At 41.3% G+C, this 14,863-nt stretch overlaps 1 protein-coding gene across 4 annotated transcripts in view; it reads right to left on the reverse strand.

The window, feature by feature from the left end:
- CDC42BPA (CDC42 binding protein kinase alpha) overlaps positions 1-9,882 on the reverse strand; it is a 180,984-nt gene extending 171,102 nt beyond the window's left edge. For all 4 annotated transcript variants that reach the window (XM_053937395.1, XM_053937397.1, XM_053937394.1 and 1 more), the window contains exons 1-2: positions 9,810-9,882; positions 8,831-9,055 (exon numbers count right to left, since the gene is read on the reverse strand). In XM_053937395.1, coding sequence (XP_053793370.1) covers positions 8,831-9,026 — 196 coding nt within the window. In that variant the 5' untranslated portion in view covers positions 9,027-9,055; positions 9,810-9,882. The remainder of the gene's footprint in view (positions 1-8,830; positions 9,056-9,809) is intronic.
- Positions 9,883-14,863: the final 4,981 nt, after the last annotated feature.

A 14,863-nucleotide genomic window follows, 5' to 3' on the forward strand; every position in this document is an offset into this window, starting at 1 on the left:
TTACAAAGTATACAAGGCAAACAGTGTAAAGACACTGAGTGATACTATGCCAAATACCACAGAACACACAAGACCAACACTTTCTTTTTGCAAGGAATTACCATCATCAAAATCAGCCCGTCATTTTGAAGATCCCTCTTCATTATTAGAAACTTTCTCACTGTAAAAAGAAAAGTTTTAGAAACTGTTACAGAAAAAAAATGAGGCTCGTGGAATTTCTTCACCAAATACCTACCAGAAGAAGCTGGTAGCCTCAAAATTTGTTTCAAAATTGTAGCTCCCGTGTACCGTCATGGGAATCTGAGAGGCAACCAGCCTGAAGCACAGGAGTTGTAGTAGGTGGAGCCACAGAAGTCTGGGCTGTCACAATCCTAGCCTCTTTCTTTTGTACAAACCCCACTACAGTATCTCCACAGAACCATACTGACAGATTTCAGTGTGCTTCTGCAGCTTGGTTGTTAATTGGATTGTGTCCCTCTGCCCACACAAGCCCCAGCAAAACAAAGTTCAGTGGATTTAGCCAGCCTAAAGACACCATCAAGTCAGCCCCCACCCAAGATAAAACCAGTGAGTTGCAATCAAAATGTGACTTCTATTTCCTCCTCTTGTTACTATGTGTCCTGCAAAACAGTCAGACAACACAGTGCTTTATTTACAAAAGGCAGCATGGTAAAGGTGAAAGAACTTTAATGAGCACCAACAGGAAATACCTTAGGACTTCTGTGTCCCCACAGCACAAATGACATTTTCTTTAAAAACCACTGGGCAGACAAATGTAATTGCCACCCTTTCTATCACTTCTTTATTTTAGTTTCAGGTATTAAAATGATAAAGCTATACTCCCAGTTAAGTTTCATCCTTTTTAGACTACAGGACTAAAACAGGTCACAACTTCTTACTCATAGCCAGAACAAACAGCCCAAGGCTCCAGTTCTGCAAAATCTAACAAGGCAAAAAGATTAATGATAGTAAATCAATTGTTCTAATAAGAAATGTACAGGAAAACACTGTATAGATGCACCTGTGGATAAGGCCTGTGTGTTATTTTTCACACAGGTGACAACTTTTTGCTACCATTCTCCACACACAATCTCTATATTATGAATCTGGCCAAGAAAATAATGAAATCTTGAGGAATGACTAGGGAAAAACAAAGAAAAAATACCAATCCAAATCCAGAAACCAAGATTCTGGCCATGGGAAAATCAGACTGACACATGGACATCCACACCATTTTAGAAACACTGAGATTTAGATGGGATGCAAAGCAACAGAATGGAAGCAAGGAAGAAATGCACGAGGCCTCAGCTGAGAAGGTATATTGCTTTGGAATAACACTGTCCATGGAAAACCTTGGAGAAAGGAAAGGAGGAAGGACTCAGACATGGAGACCTGCAGGCCCTCCACCACATCCTCCTCCAAGCCTCGAACTCTGAGACTGAAAGGAAATTAAACAAAAGACCAACAAAGCATTGCTGTTCTAATCCCACAACATCTGAAGGAAATGCAATTATTTTTATTAACATCTACAAATGCTTTTTCCTCTCCCACTTGGAATGGCACACTAAACTCACTTTTTATTTCTACAAAAAAATTACTGCACATTTCTACTAAATTGCCTAACAAAATATATCTTTTCCCCTCAAAATGGCACACAAAAATACCACAGTTCATAACATCTACAAGGTCCCTATGACAAGCTTTTCAAAAAGTTGCCAAGAGAAGGTACACTAAGAAGCTGATCCCTAAGAATAAAAGAAATCTGCAATATTGTGTAACAAAAATAATTTAAATCAAACTGGAAGTCTGGATAAGGAAGAATTATGAAACACAAAGTCATAGGAGTCTGGATATACCTCATGTGGATTTTATCCATGGTGACCACTAGTAAACCTAATTAGGCTGTATTACTAGAAATAAAGCAAACTGACCTGTCTGAATAGAAGATTTTTGCAGTTATTATTAAGCCTAATGTCATGTTTAAACTATTTAAAATAAAAAATTTGTCATTAACAAAAGACTGCACATGACTGACCTAAATCACTTGCATTTTTTAAAGATTTTGATCCACATTAGAAGCATTCCCAAGCTTAATGAGGATTTTAGAAAAATAACGTGTTGAGGTAAGTTAGACCAGAGTAGAACAAAATATTCCAGTTGTTCAGCCAGAAAAAGAAAATCAAATTAAACAAGCACAAATGTTTATGGAAGGAATGCCTGCTCTGCCAAAAGATAAAATTTAAAGAGTCTAGAAACTAGCCTTTTCTTTCAATCCTGCCTCAGCTATCCACTGTAGCTTTTTTTAGTCAGGTTTTAGAGCTTGGCAGCAGGATCTAATTGCTTCTGGAAGTTTTCTGCACAAATGGGTATTGTAAATTTTTTACAGGATAAAAGCAATTAGAGATGCTAAGAATACGTTAATATTTTTCAAAGACACATCCAGGATAATTTATTACAGTTCACTTTCAGAAAATAATATGGGGAGAATGATTTCCAGGATAGCAGCCTACAGCCACTTTGCATCTCGAAAGCCTGTATTTGCAATTTATTCATAAGAAAATTTCAAAACAACACTGGTGTCTCCAGCTACAGGTGTGACTCAGTAGTGAAATTACTGTTATTTGCTGCTACTATTCAGGATTCAAACACTGATCTATGGGTGTAAGGTAGAGCTTCAAAAAGAAAGGCAGCTTCTACCGGTCTTTGTAAAATAAAAAGAATATTTTTTTTTTCCTAAGATTTGAACTATATTGAGCAATAAAGTTCATTGCTTTTGGAGCGCAATATCCACACTTTAGTCAACTGTGATATAATATGCTGCAGGTTATAAAAAAAATACATCAGTAAAGTCCAGGAGAGAAGGGCCAAAATACAAGGAAGGAGTTTAATCAGGTACATGCACAGCCTCATATCCTACACAGAGGTTAAAAATGCAAACACACCTTGAGCAGTACATTTTACAGTTATGGTCATACCATAAAAAAACCCTACTGGATTAACCCTTAAACATGAGATATCCTAATAACAGGGAATTTATTGTGTTGGCATGAGGTTTATAATGCCCACTGAGCAGACTAACTCATATAATTGTATTTCTCCATTTGTCCCCATTAGACCAAAGCATGTGAGGAATTTCTGTACAGAATAAAGGCATTTCTAAAATTCCTGGAAACTAAATATTAGTTAGCTTTCTATCTAAGCAAGCTGTGCTCCTTTGCAACAAACAGGACATTACTGACAGAAGTCAGTCAACCTGAAGACACAAACCCCAAATATGCCCCAAAACAGGCAGCCTTGGAGTACTTCCAAACTTCCCTTGCCCAACAGAACAAAAAGAGCCAAAAAAAGAAGACCCTTTAAACTTATTTCTACTTAAAATTAATGGGTTTAATTTCAAAAACACTTGGTGTAATGAAAATGTGCAAAGAAACTAACACATTTCAATGGATTAATGCCTCACTCTACTGGAAACTAATAAAAACCAAGTAGAATTAACTGGATGGTCTCACAGGTCATTTGATCACATCAGAACTGCTGATAAACTTACAGTAATTAGTTTACTGTGTTGAAGGAAAGAATCAAAACTGAAATAAATGTGGGGGAAAAAAAATCACAATTTAAAAGGTATAGACCTTAAACACAGAGCTACCTAACACTAAAGCTGCATGGGCAACCATTCTTCTACATATTTTCCTGCAAATACTGTTTCCTTCTTCTTCAAGTAATTTGGTGTAGAACTGCATCAGTATAAAATATCTGTACACAATATTCTGAATACTCTGAAACACAGAGATTTGAAGGTCATTTCTATTTGAGAGCACTGAAGAACCTTCTTCTTGCACCCTAATCACTAAAAAAACATTTAATTGTTGGCTGCAGCTGTGTAACAGAAACAACAGATTACACAAAATAAGCAGTAAAGAGTTATTGTAAACAATGTCAGAAATGTATGTGTCAAGAATGCCACAATGTCTTCTACATTGATGGAGTCCAATCAGTTCACAAGGCTCAGCTGCAAGCAATGAAACAACTCGCATTTAAAATTAGGAATATGCCTAAGCACATTAAGTGGCCTTGACAAGCAAGATGCTTGTCCTTTCCCAGAAAGAACTGAATAACTGTTTTTGCTGATGTCAGGCCAGGAGGTATTCCCATTTTTATGACTGGAATAAAAAGAAGTTGATGCTTTTTAGAATGTAATTAGGGGGAAAAAAAGTATTTCTAATGGGTTAGATAGTACTAAGGTTGGAAAATACTGAGCAACAAAGTCTACTTTAAAAAAAAAACGAAACAACAAAACTTGAAAAAGTTGATTGCTAAGTCTTTTACTGTCTGCTACGAGTAGGACCTAAATGAAGGATTGTTTTTAACAGCTGTTTTAAAAACAAAACATAAGCAACTAATAGCTGAAAATTACTGTGATTTTGTTCAGGACCTATACAGAGATAAATAACAAAGAAGATGTGCAGAAGCCTAGAGACAAGATTTTCTTTGCTTTTGTAACTAATATGCAAAAACAAATCTAGTTCAAAAAGAGGCTTACTATTTTTTAAGAAAAACCATGAGAGAGATCACCAGAAAGATAACATAGACAACCTCTCCACAACTCTATCTTGAAAAATTGGTTGTATGGTGATAGAGTCATTTTCAGTATCAAGAACAGATGCTGCACAACTGAGTAACAGAAGTATGAGACCAATGATGACAGTATGACCATATCAGCACTGCAGAAACAGCATGCATTTCAGTTCTACTAGAGATTAAATGAGAACAATTTAATCCATCTTCCAAAGCTTTCTTCGGTAGGAAAAAACAAACCAAACAAGAACAACAACGAACTGAACAAAACCAATCAAACAAAACTTTTACTAGAGGACAGTTTACATTTTTCCAACAAGAGCACAGATTTAATCAAGTCACTGACCTCACCACGGTATTGGTGGTGCCCTCCATCTTCTCTCACTTTCATCACCACACCTTTTGAGGTTTATTCTATTATTCTTTCAATGCATCCTAAAGAACATTGTTTTCATTTCTTTTTAATAGCAATTCAAACTGGAGCCATTGGAAAGAAAGTTTTCCCAGAACCAAAACACCTCCAAAAGCTTCTTTTTATCACTATAGTTCTCCTTCAAGTTCACCTTATCAGCCTTCGTTACCTCCCTTACACTCTTGTGTCAGCGTGGCAACTCACATACAAGCAGACAAGAAAAAGCAAAGTGCTTGGAATTCTCAACAGCTTTTTCTGGCAAGCTCCAGTTGCTACAATTAGACAAGCCCTTTTCTAAATCACAAATACAACTATCAATAGAGATAAAAACGAAAACTATCATCAAATACATAGAACAAGCCAAATCTAAATGTTCCAGTTTCTTCCCGATATCTCAAAATGTGCCCTGATTTAACCCTCAGAACACAAATACACTGGCTCTTTCCATGGCTGTGTTGGCATATAAGATACCTATGTAATATAAACAACAAAATCAAATCATCTTACAAACAAGTCACAAAACTAATACTGTATAAGAATAAGGAATGTAATTATATTTTCACTTAAAGCCAAATATAGGATTTTAGAAGCAAAGCAGCTTCTGTATCACAAAATAATTAACCTGACACTTCTAATCAGTTTAATGTCATTTCAAGCAGCAAAAAAGACTGAAATTCTACAAAAATTTAAAACTCAGCTTCACATTGTAGAGACCTTACTTTCTCCACTTCCTGAGTTAAACTCACAGTATCACACCAAAACATGAACAGCTAGTTCAGATCTCAATTATTTTACCCCAATTCATTTTTAATAAGTTATAGTTCTAGATTACAAGTTCATAAAGTAGTCCTAAAAGATCTAAGTACTAGAACATGAAGCTTCTTAGTTCCCCTAAATATAGCAGCAGTCACATGGCTGTCATTAAGACATTAGCTTCTCCATGGTAGAATACCTCTTAAACCTTTCCCCCAAAAAGTCAGATTGTGGTTCAGTCTTACATGAAATACAGCAAATAACATCTCAGACCCAGAACTGTCTGTATAAAAATACACATCCCCAAATGCAACCCCAGCTCAAACTCTCCACAAAACCAATCAGTAACACCTCAAAACTACACTGCTGAAAAGCAAGAAAAAAATATTTGCTGCTCAACAGAAGTCTGTGTGACCACTGAACAGATGTTTATTAGCCTTTTCTTAAAATTAACAGACTAAAAATAAACCTTATTTACTTCTAGAAGGAATATTTTCTTTTTAACAAAGGCAGTTTAAGATGACAATCAGTTCTCAGGAGTAAATTTGTACTCTGCATTTTGTATACATACACACACATCCCAGTTCATACCAGTTCCCTGACCAACTCCAGTACATTCAGATTGCACTCTCCGTAATAATCGAGCCAATCTGTGGATGTTTGGCAGAAACCCACAAAATGCCAGCATCCAACTGACATCTACCAATAGATATACCAGGCCCCAAGTTTTATTCCACTGATAGGAAAAATAAATTAATACACACTATTTTATATGGTACATTCAAAACCGAGAGTGCTCCACATGCAGCAGCTTTCTGAACTCTCTGGTGTAAAATTTGTGCTACTTTTCCTGCGGTTCAAATAGAGAAGCTAAAAAAAACTGAGCTGAAAGCACTTCAACACTGAGTCCTTTAGAGAGGTGCGGGTGCAGGCAGAGTCCATGATTTCTGGCTGCCAGCCTTCCACTTCTGCCACTACTCAGCACATCTCTGACTTTAAAACCACACATAACCTCTTTCTAATCAACCACTTGCATTGTTTCTCCTTCTGGGGAGAGATACGAGAGGTCATGATTATATCAAAACACAGGGTACCCTCAGTAACTCCACTGCACCAGAGCACTGGAGGGTACCCGACCTCTCTAAGAGCCTGATTTTGCCAACTCCCTGACCCCAAGGGGAATGCCAGAGACCGCCAGTTTCACTAGGAGGGCTGGCCCTCAGAGGAGACACTCCTGGGAGTGTTTGCAGGATAAAGACATCATTCACACATACACTTCCACCAGCAGGTACCAGCCACCGCTGGCTCTTCCATGTCACCTCACAAACCCTCCTGGAAAGCTCCCAGGGGCAGAAGCCTGGACAGCAGAGCTGGGAGCAGACAGAGGACTACAGTAACTCAGCCCTGGAAACGGGAGCAGCTGGTCTTCTCTGAAGCCTAAGAGTCCTGCTAAGGCACAGCTGGAGCAAGAGAGTGGAAAAATAGCAGGAAAAATAGGCCAGCAAGAAACCTTATTCCAGTCCAGCCTTTCCAAAACAGTGTATTATTTCCATCAGCAGATGGGAAAGCTTATTACAGAAATCTTCAGGTACTGTCAGAGCCTTGCAATGATGCATTTACCTATTAAACAACCACCACTGAATGCACCAGCACCTAAAACAATGGGTCCTAAACACACTGTTGTTCTGATCATCTAGATATGGTTTACTTGGTTGTTATTATTATTATTTACAGGGCATCAGCTAGCTAGATGCACTGCAGACTACACTAAGTTCCTGCGCAGAAAATACCCTTGGAGCCATCCTATCTTCCCAGTCTCTCACAGCTTCTGTATGCCAGTGGCAGTTTTAGAGGGAAGATTCTTCAGAAGTACTTTTAATTACTATTTCCTCCTTTGCTAGAATGCATTAATTATAGCCTGTTCCTCCAGATAATAAGAAAACAAAAAACAGTGCAATATGAACACTACAAGAAACTTAATTACTGAGTCAGATGTCCTTTAGATGTCAGTATGACTACAGAGAGGAGCAGGAAAATAAAACACACACATATCAGCCTCAAGTTGTTAGATCAGTTATCAAAACAATGTCTTTCCTCAGCGACTTCATTTTGAAGAGCTCGACCACCTAATTAATCAAATGCCTGTTACACGTTTCAAAATTATGCTTTTTTTAATAAAGGAGGCCTGCTGATGTATTTATTACAAAGCAAATGTGGTAAATGGTTCTGTATGCAAATACAGAAGTGCAGCATGACTTTGAAGTTTGAAGGTCAGATATAGCAACCATTCTCATCAAGGTTCTTATGTCAGACTGCATCTTCTGGTTTACATCTGACTTTAGGAGGAGGAAGAAAGAGAATTAGAAAGAAAAAAAAATAGAGTCAACCAGTTCTGTGACAACTTAAGAAGAACTGGCACAATATCATTCACCTGCTTTCCTTTAAAAATCTACTAATATCCTATCTCCCACAAAGTGAAAAGTCTGCCAGGGACACACAGATTTTCATTCTGCTTTTCAACTTTGATTTTCCTGATGGAAAAAACAACTACTTAAATCAGCAACAATTTTATATTAAAGAAGAGAATGTCATCTCCATCTTCACAGATGTTACAAACCTTATCATTTCAGAAAGCTGAAGGATTTTCTTGTTGATCAACATGTTTTATTTTAAAGCAGTATAGATTCAACTGCAGCAGCAAATCAGAGGACTGTGCATTGATATTTTTGCAGGCATCAGAGAATTTATCCCTCACCATTCCATATTCCCAGCAACTTTAACATACAAAACTCAACAGCTGGGCCTGAAGGCAAACAAATATGCTAGGAACACAAAAGCCCGATCCACGTCAAAAAAGAAAAATAAAAAATATGAAGCATGTTTTACATGCATACCTCAAAGACAAAAAACCAATAGAGATTTCTTTTTAGCACCACTACCACGTTTAAATATAGTGAAACTGACAACACTTCCCAGTAAAACACTGTGTTATAAACAATCCCCTCTCACACATAAATAACAGAGACATTATACAAAGCAGACAGGAACATGGACGGATGTACACAAAATAAACACGTTCAAACTTACCCCACTCCAGATACTCAAGGATGTTCTTCTCTCTTCTCAGAGGGGAATTATTACATTCATCATAAAGGCAGATGAGTATATCCAGCAAGGTTTCCACACTGAAGCATTGCCCATTAGTCTGTGTTGGCCCATCCAAAATAAACTGCTCCAACTGCTTCAAACGCACTTCTCCAGACATGGTTGTTTCAGTTTGCATTGGGGTTTCTTTTTTAATGATTATTATTACTTTGTCAGAAAAACAACAACAACAACAAAAAAAAAACAACAACAACAAAAAAAAACTTTTGAGGGTTTTGTTGTTTAAAAAGAAGTCAACAGTATTTTTAACAAGTGTCAAACTGTGACGGTCCTTAATTGCCAGCCCACCTCGGTGTTCCCAGCCTGAAACTAAACCCTTGGAGTTTCAGACACACACATACAGTGTGGATATCTGTGTATTCATGACATTTAAGAGAAGAAAATAGTTATCCTAAAAAAAATTAATAGGCTTAATAAGAAGTGGGGCAAAAACATATATGGGCATTCCCGATGCTTTAAAAATAATAATTGCACTCAAATTCAACCGAGACTGCCTGACACCGATTTCACCGTGCGTGTACAGGCACACGCAGTTATATATTTAAGAAGGTCTTCTCCTTCATTCCCAATGCAGATCATGCAGCGCGATCCTGCGAGAAGCCCCGCCGCAGCACCACGGGCTAACAGCCCCTTCGGTTCCGCTTCCCAGGACGGATAGGAAGGGAAAAACAGATGTATTTACGTATTTATATAAGCGAAAGACAGCAGAAACGAGGGCGCACACCGGCGGGGAGGTAGGGAGGGATGAGGGGCCGCGCAGCCCCGGCGCCCCCCGCCGCCTCCCCCGGCCCCGGCAGCGCCTCCGCGGCCACCGCGGGGTGGGGCACAACCCCCCCTCCTCAGGGCGCAGCCACGTCCTGGCCCGGGCAGCCTTTCCCTTCCTCCTCCTCCTCCTCCTTACCGAGTCTCCTTTTAAGGCTTTTCAGTGATTCAAAAAAACTAAAGTCTTCATTGTCGCCCCCTTCTCCTCCGCTGCGCCAAGGGGCGGCGGGCGGGACGCGCGCCCCGACACACCGGCAAAAGCGCTCCGAGCCCTGTCAAATCCTTCCCATGGCTGCGGCGGCGGCTGCTGCTGCGGAGACGGCGCCCTCCTCCTCCTCCACCCGGTGCGCGTCCTGAGGCGGAGGGAAAGCGCCGGCGTCTCCGCTCCGGCCGCACGCTGCGGGCCGGGAGGCCCCGACGACGACGGCGGCGGTTGCGGTGGTGGCTTCACTCCCGGCGGCGCGATGGTGTCCCGGCTTCGCCCCCCTGGGCAAAGGGCATCCTCGGGCGGTGCGTGTGCGGGGTGTGTGTGTGTGTATGTGCGTGCGCGGGGCGGCGGGGAGGGGTAGCGGCGGCGCCCTCCCTCCGCTTCCGCGCCCTCCTCTCCCCCGCCGCTCCCTCCTTCCTTCCCTCCCTCCTTCCTTCCCTCCCGCGGTCACACGCGGCAGCCGCCGCCGCCGAGCGCGCTGCAGCCTAACATGGCGGCCGCGGCGGGGGGGAGCCGCCGCCGAGCGCCGCCGCAGCGCGGGGAGCCGAGCCCGGGGCCGCCGCTACTGATGGGATTGAGGGGAGGAGGGGATGCTGCAGCAGGGAATGCAGGGATACGGGCGGACCCAGGGATACGGGAGGGAGAGAGGGCGGGAGTGGGGAGGCCGCAGCGCAGCTCCCCGCAGGCTGCGGCCGACCCGGCTGGGCTATCCCGGGCGGACCCGCCCGTCCGGCCGGGGATCCCTCCGGGCTTTGCCCAGAGCCGAGGGGAGCAGCCGCCGCCGTTGCCCGGCGCGGTTCCGCTCGCCGCCTCCTCAGCAATAAGGCTTTTGATTAAAAATCCCGTCCTGGTTACAGAGGGCGGGCAGGGGGAGCAGTGCCTGCCTGCTCTTCCAAGGGGATCTGCCGAGCTCCAGGTGCGAGCAGGGACACCGGCTCCCTCACACTTCGAGGCCTTAAAAACGTGACAGAAAATGGGTCGGCTCTTGGCGGTTCTGTCCCCGCTGGCAAAGTGCCTCCCCTCATCGAGGAGCCCGCCGTGCCAGCAGAGTACAAGCCGGGGAAACAAGCTCCTTCTGCGGCAATTTCAAACCCATGTCGTTTAAGAGAGCTGGAAGATATCCTTGTTGATCAGCGTTTTATTTTAAGGCGGTATAGACTCAACTGCAGAAGCACATCCGCGGATTTTGTGCTGATCTCTTTGCAGGGCCGCCTGTGGGGTGGAAAATGGCAGCTGCCCACCAGCACACCGCGGCAGTTCTCCCGGCCAAAGGTGTGAGGGATGCGCTGTGGTGCTCAGGGGATTGATCATCTCTGAGACAACGTGTCACTTCAGTTCGTCCTTCCTCAGAAGCCAGGTGAAGGGGAGGAAGGCAATACAGCCCTCAAATGTCACTGGCTGTAGGTAAACTTCAAGCACTCTCCTGAAGCCCACCAAGTCCTGCATCTTCTGGAGCTCAAGGGAAGGAAAAAGCTCAGGCATCTGCTTCCTCAGTTCAATAACCAACAGATGACCCTCAACTGGGTTTTGCCATACCAAGCACCTATATAACACTTTCTTTTTTTTAACTGGCCTTTTTACCAGCTGATACAAGGCATCAACAGTCTTACATGCCCAGTAAAATGTACTACACAATATGATTAAAGTCCCATATGTTCAGAATCACTCAGCTGTATGTAAAGTCACTGATGCAAACCTAGAGAGGACAATGACTCCCACCCTGTGTGTGCAGAATAGCAGAGGAGACTTTTGGCAAATGAAGAAATGTGCGGAGAACTTAATTCTAAAAGCTTTTTGTGCAAAATCCCTCCAAGAAATGTTAGAAAGCACTACAACTGTAAGTGGGCTTGTGATGGGTAGAAGACAGGATTAAATTGAGGATTAAACTAATAAGGAAAGGGTTTCCTTCCTGTGCTGAGGTACACCGTTGGTATGACAAGAGCCCTGTGCCAGTGTCTGGGGTGCTGCTGGTCCTTGGCTGCTACAGTCACAGCAGTGCCTCTGTGGTAGGAGCCTGCTCCACAACCGTGGCACACAGGCAGTTTTACAGTGAGAGTAAGGCATTTCCTGCTGGCTCTCTGCTGAACTTGTGAAAATTGGGATTTAAGCTGGGGGTGGGGGATGCCTGATGACAGCAATAAAAATAAATTGCTATTGCAGGGGTAGGTGGCCCAGATCAGATAGCACTTCCTATAGGGGTTGGAGACATGTCATCCAAGTTCATCCCGAGCATAGATTAACCATTAATAGGGTTGCAGAGGGAAAATGGACAGGACTAAGAGTTAAAGGGATGTTAGCTCCTTGGACTTTGGCACCGCTTGGTAGGGAAGTGAACTGAAGAACCAATGCCAGAGATATGATGGGTGTGGATATTTCACTTATTTACTTAGGTTACTGTGTTTTCCTTAGTCAGTTATAAAGTCCTTTGTTTTAGTTGCAGACCAAGTGTTTGCAAACAAGGGATGGATACCCAGCAAAGGCAATCACTTTCCCTATATTTCTGGTTTTAAAACTGAACCCTTGTTAATTTCCACACCAGGCCAGTTTCTTTAGTGTTCTTTTCAGCCTGAGTGAGGCTACTAGTAAAACCATGTAAGCTACAGTTGAACACAAAACCCAGGAATTTTTTGTTCTCTCCTTGTATAATAGCCTGTCCAGAAATAAAAAAAAAGGCATTTGCGTAACAACTGGTGATACACCCACTGGGCTGTAGTCAGCTGTCATGCCACAGTAGCTGTGAGGAACATGTAATACCAACAATGACTGGTGACACATTTACTTGCTGGGAACTACCTATGTACCAGTTGAGTAATTCTCACAGTACACCTGTGGGATGGAAGATGGAAAAATATTTTCTCTGCCTCATAAGACTTTAGTCTAGAATATTTAGAAAACAAACAAAATAATTCAGTGTAACAGGCAGAAATTCCTCTTCTCTCATACATTCTATCACTAAGACACCCTGTCCTAAAAATATACCCAAGTTGTGCAAACATACCCCAGTATCTTTCATAATTATCATGAGTTTGTTTCACTCTGTTCTTGTTTTAATAATATCACAATAATATTTTTGTTTTATTGATTAGCTTTATAAATGTTTACAGTACCTAAAACATAACTAATGACAATCAGGAATTTTTATCTTACTGTAAGTTAAGCAAGCTGATAGCAGCAGAGGAAATAGTGTGGAATGAGTAGGATACAGTTGAAACGATATAGTTTTATACATTAACAACATATATTTGAGTGTTTCAATAGTTATTGTTGGTACAATAGAGAAAGCAGCCTTTTCAGGGACAAAGGTTTGTTTTTGGTGAAGTATTGTAGATATCTGGTTTTAGTGTGCAAACCATTTCTAAAGTCAAGAGACACCCCCATGCTTCATTCAGCAGGTGAATAATGCAGGTGAATACTTCAAAATTTTGCATCCAGGCTTTTCTGTTCTCTAAAACTTCACTTTCTAGACACATGTTGTTTGTACTGATACAGCATTTCATCTCCCAAGCAAAATTTTATAGTATTCTGCAAAAACAGTGCTGGCACCCAATTTAGAGGGTGTGTTTATAGACACGGGATTTGAAAAGGGGTCCTACAGTTGTTGCCTGAACTGTAGTAATAATTTAGGTTATTGGAAGAGATTGCAGGTAGCTGCAGATGGAGCACACAGTGGTTACACTCTAGGAGGACACTGAAGACCAGCATGTGTGAATTGAGCAACACTTGTTCTGTAATCTGTTTCACTGTAGTTTCACATAAATCTTGCTGCTGGAGCAAACTTAATCCTAGTGAACCAAGAGATATCTTCACTGAAACTGATGGCTGTTGCAGAACTTTAATTAGTCTCAGTACCTATAATAATGTATTTAGTAACACACTTCAGTGTTTTTAAAGACTTGTAAATCTATTTTCCCTAATCGTTCCCTCTCTAACTGCCTTGCCAAGACCTATTTCTCCTGTGAAGTCTACAGAAAAGTCCAACTACAAGCATTAAATGGTACCTGGCAAAATTGATGCTTAATATTTACCTAATCCAAAACAATAATCATAAATGTGTATGTATATATAGGCATTGTAAATATGGAATTATCTTTCTCTTCCCTCATGCTTCTTTTATCGGTCTTTGGAGTCTTATTTATAGTCTTAACGATTTTCTGTGAATGGCTGAATGGAATAATTTTACCTTAGAGAGAAATTGCATCATGCTGATCTCACTACACTGGATCTGTACTGGCCTCATGCCCCTGGTTTTAGTCTTCATTTAAAACTAATGAGAATGTGGCCACCACTAGCATACAATTTTCTGTGAAGAATGAAGCAGGTTTGACCCTGCTGAAGTGTCCAGGGGTGCTATGCTCTGAACAGAAACAAGATAGTGATTAAAGAAGAGGAGAGGAAGTAATGGAATTACATTTATAACTGTGTGAATTTGCTATAATTTGAATCCTGCTTTTATGATGCAGACTAGGAACTGACCAAAGTCACGTCTCATTCTGACCTCCAAATAGGACCCTGTGTTTGCACTCTGACAATGCTGTTTCATCTCTCAATATGTTGTTTTCTTCCTAGGAAAGTGGGGCCAAGGCTGCCAAAGCTTTTAGGACTGCTGCAAACCTTAATTAATGTCAGTGTAGCAGGTTGAGATTCTTTTCTTATTTTCCTTTCTTCAGTAACATAAATCTAAGACTGTTACTTTATTTTCTCTCTTGTTTTTGTAGTCGGCAGTTGTCTGCAACCTTTCAAGCCTTCAGTCCCTCCAAAATCTGGTTCTTTCCTGTGGATTTCTCTATCTCTGCTGATGTTTTATTTTTCTGTGTCCAGAATCTATTCCCTGTGTTATGCCATCTTCAAAAGTTAAACTCTCCTCAAGATAATTCACTCCCTTAAATGAAGATATTTAATGACATAGAAAGGTCATTAAATATCTTTGTCAGGTTAAGTGGCTTCTTAAACAGAAGAGTTCTGAGGAAGACCACATATTTATTTGT

Source organism: Vidua chalybeata, chromosome 3 (genome assembly GCF_026979565.1).
Source record: "Vidua chalybeata isolate OUT-0048 chromosome 3, bVidCha1 merged haplotype, whole genome shotgun sequence".
Taxonomy (NCBI): domain Eukaryota; kingdom Metazoa; phylum Chordata; class Aves; order Passeriformes; family Viduidae; genus Vidua; species Vidua chalybeata.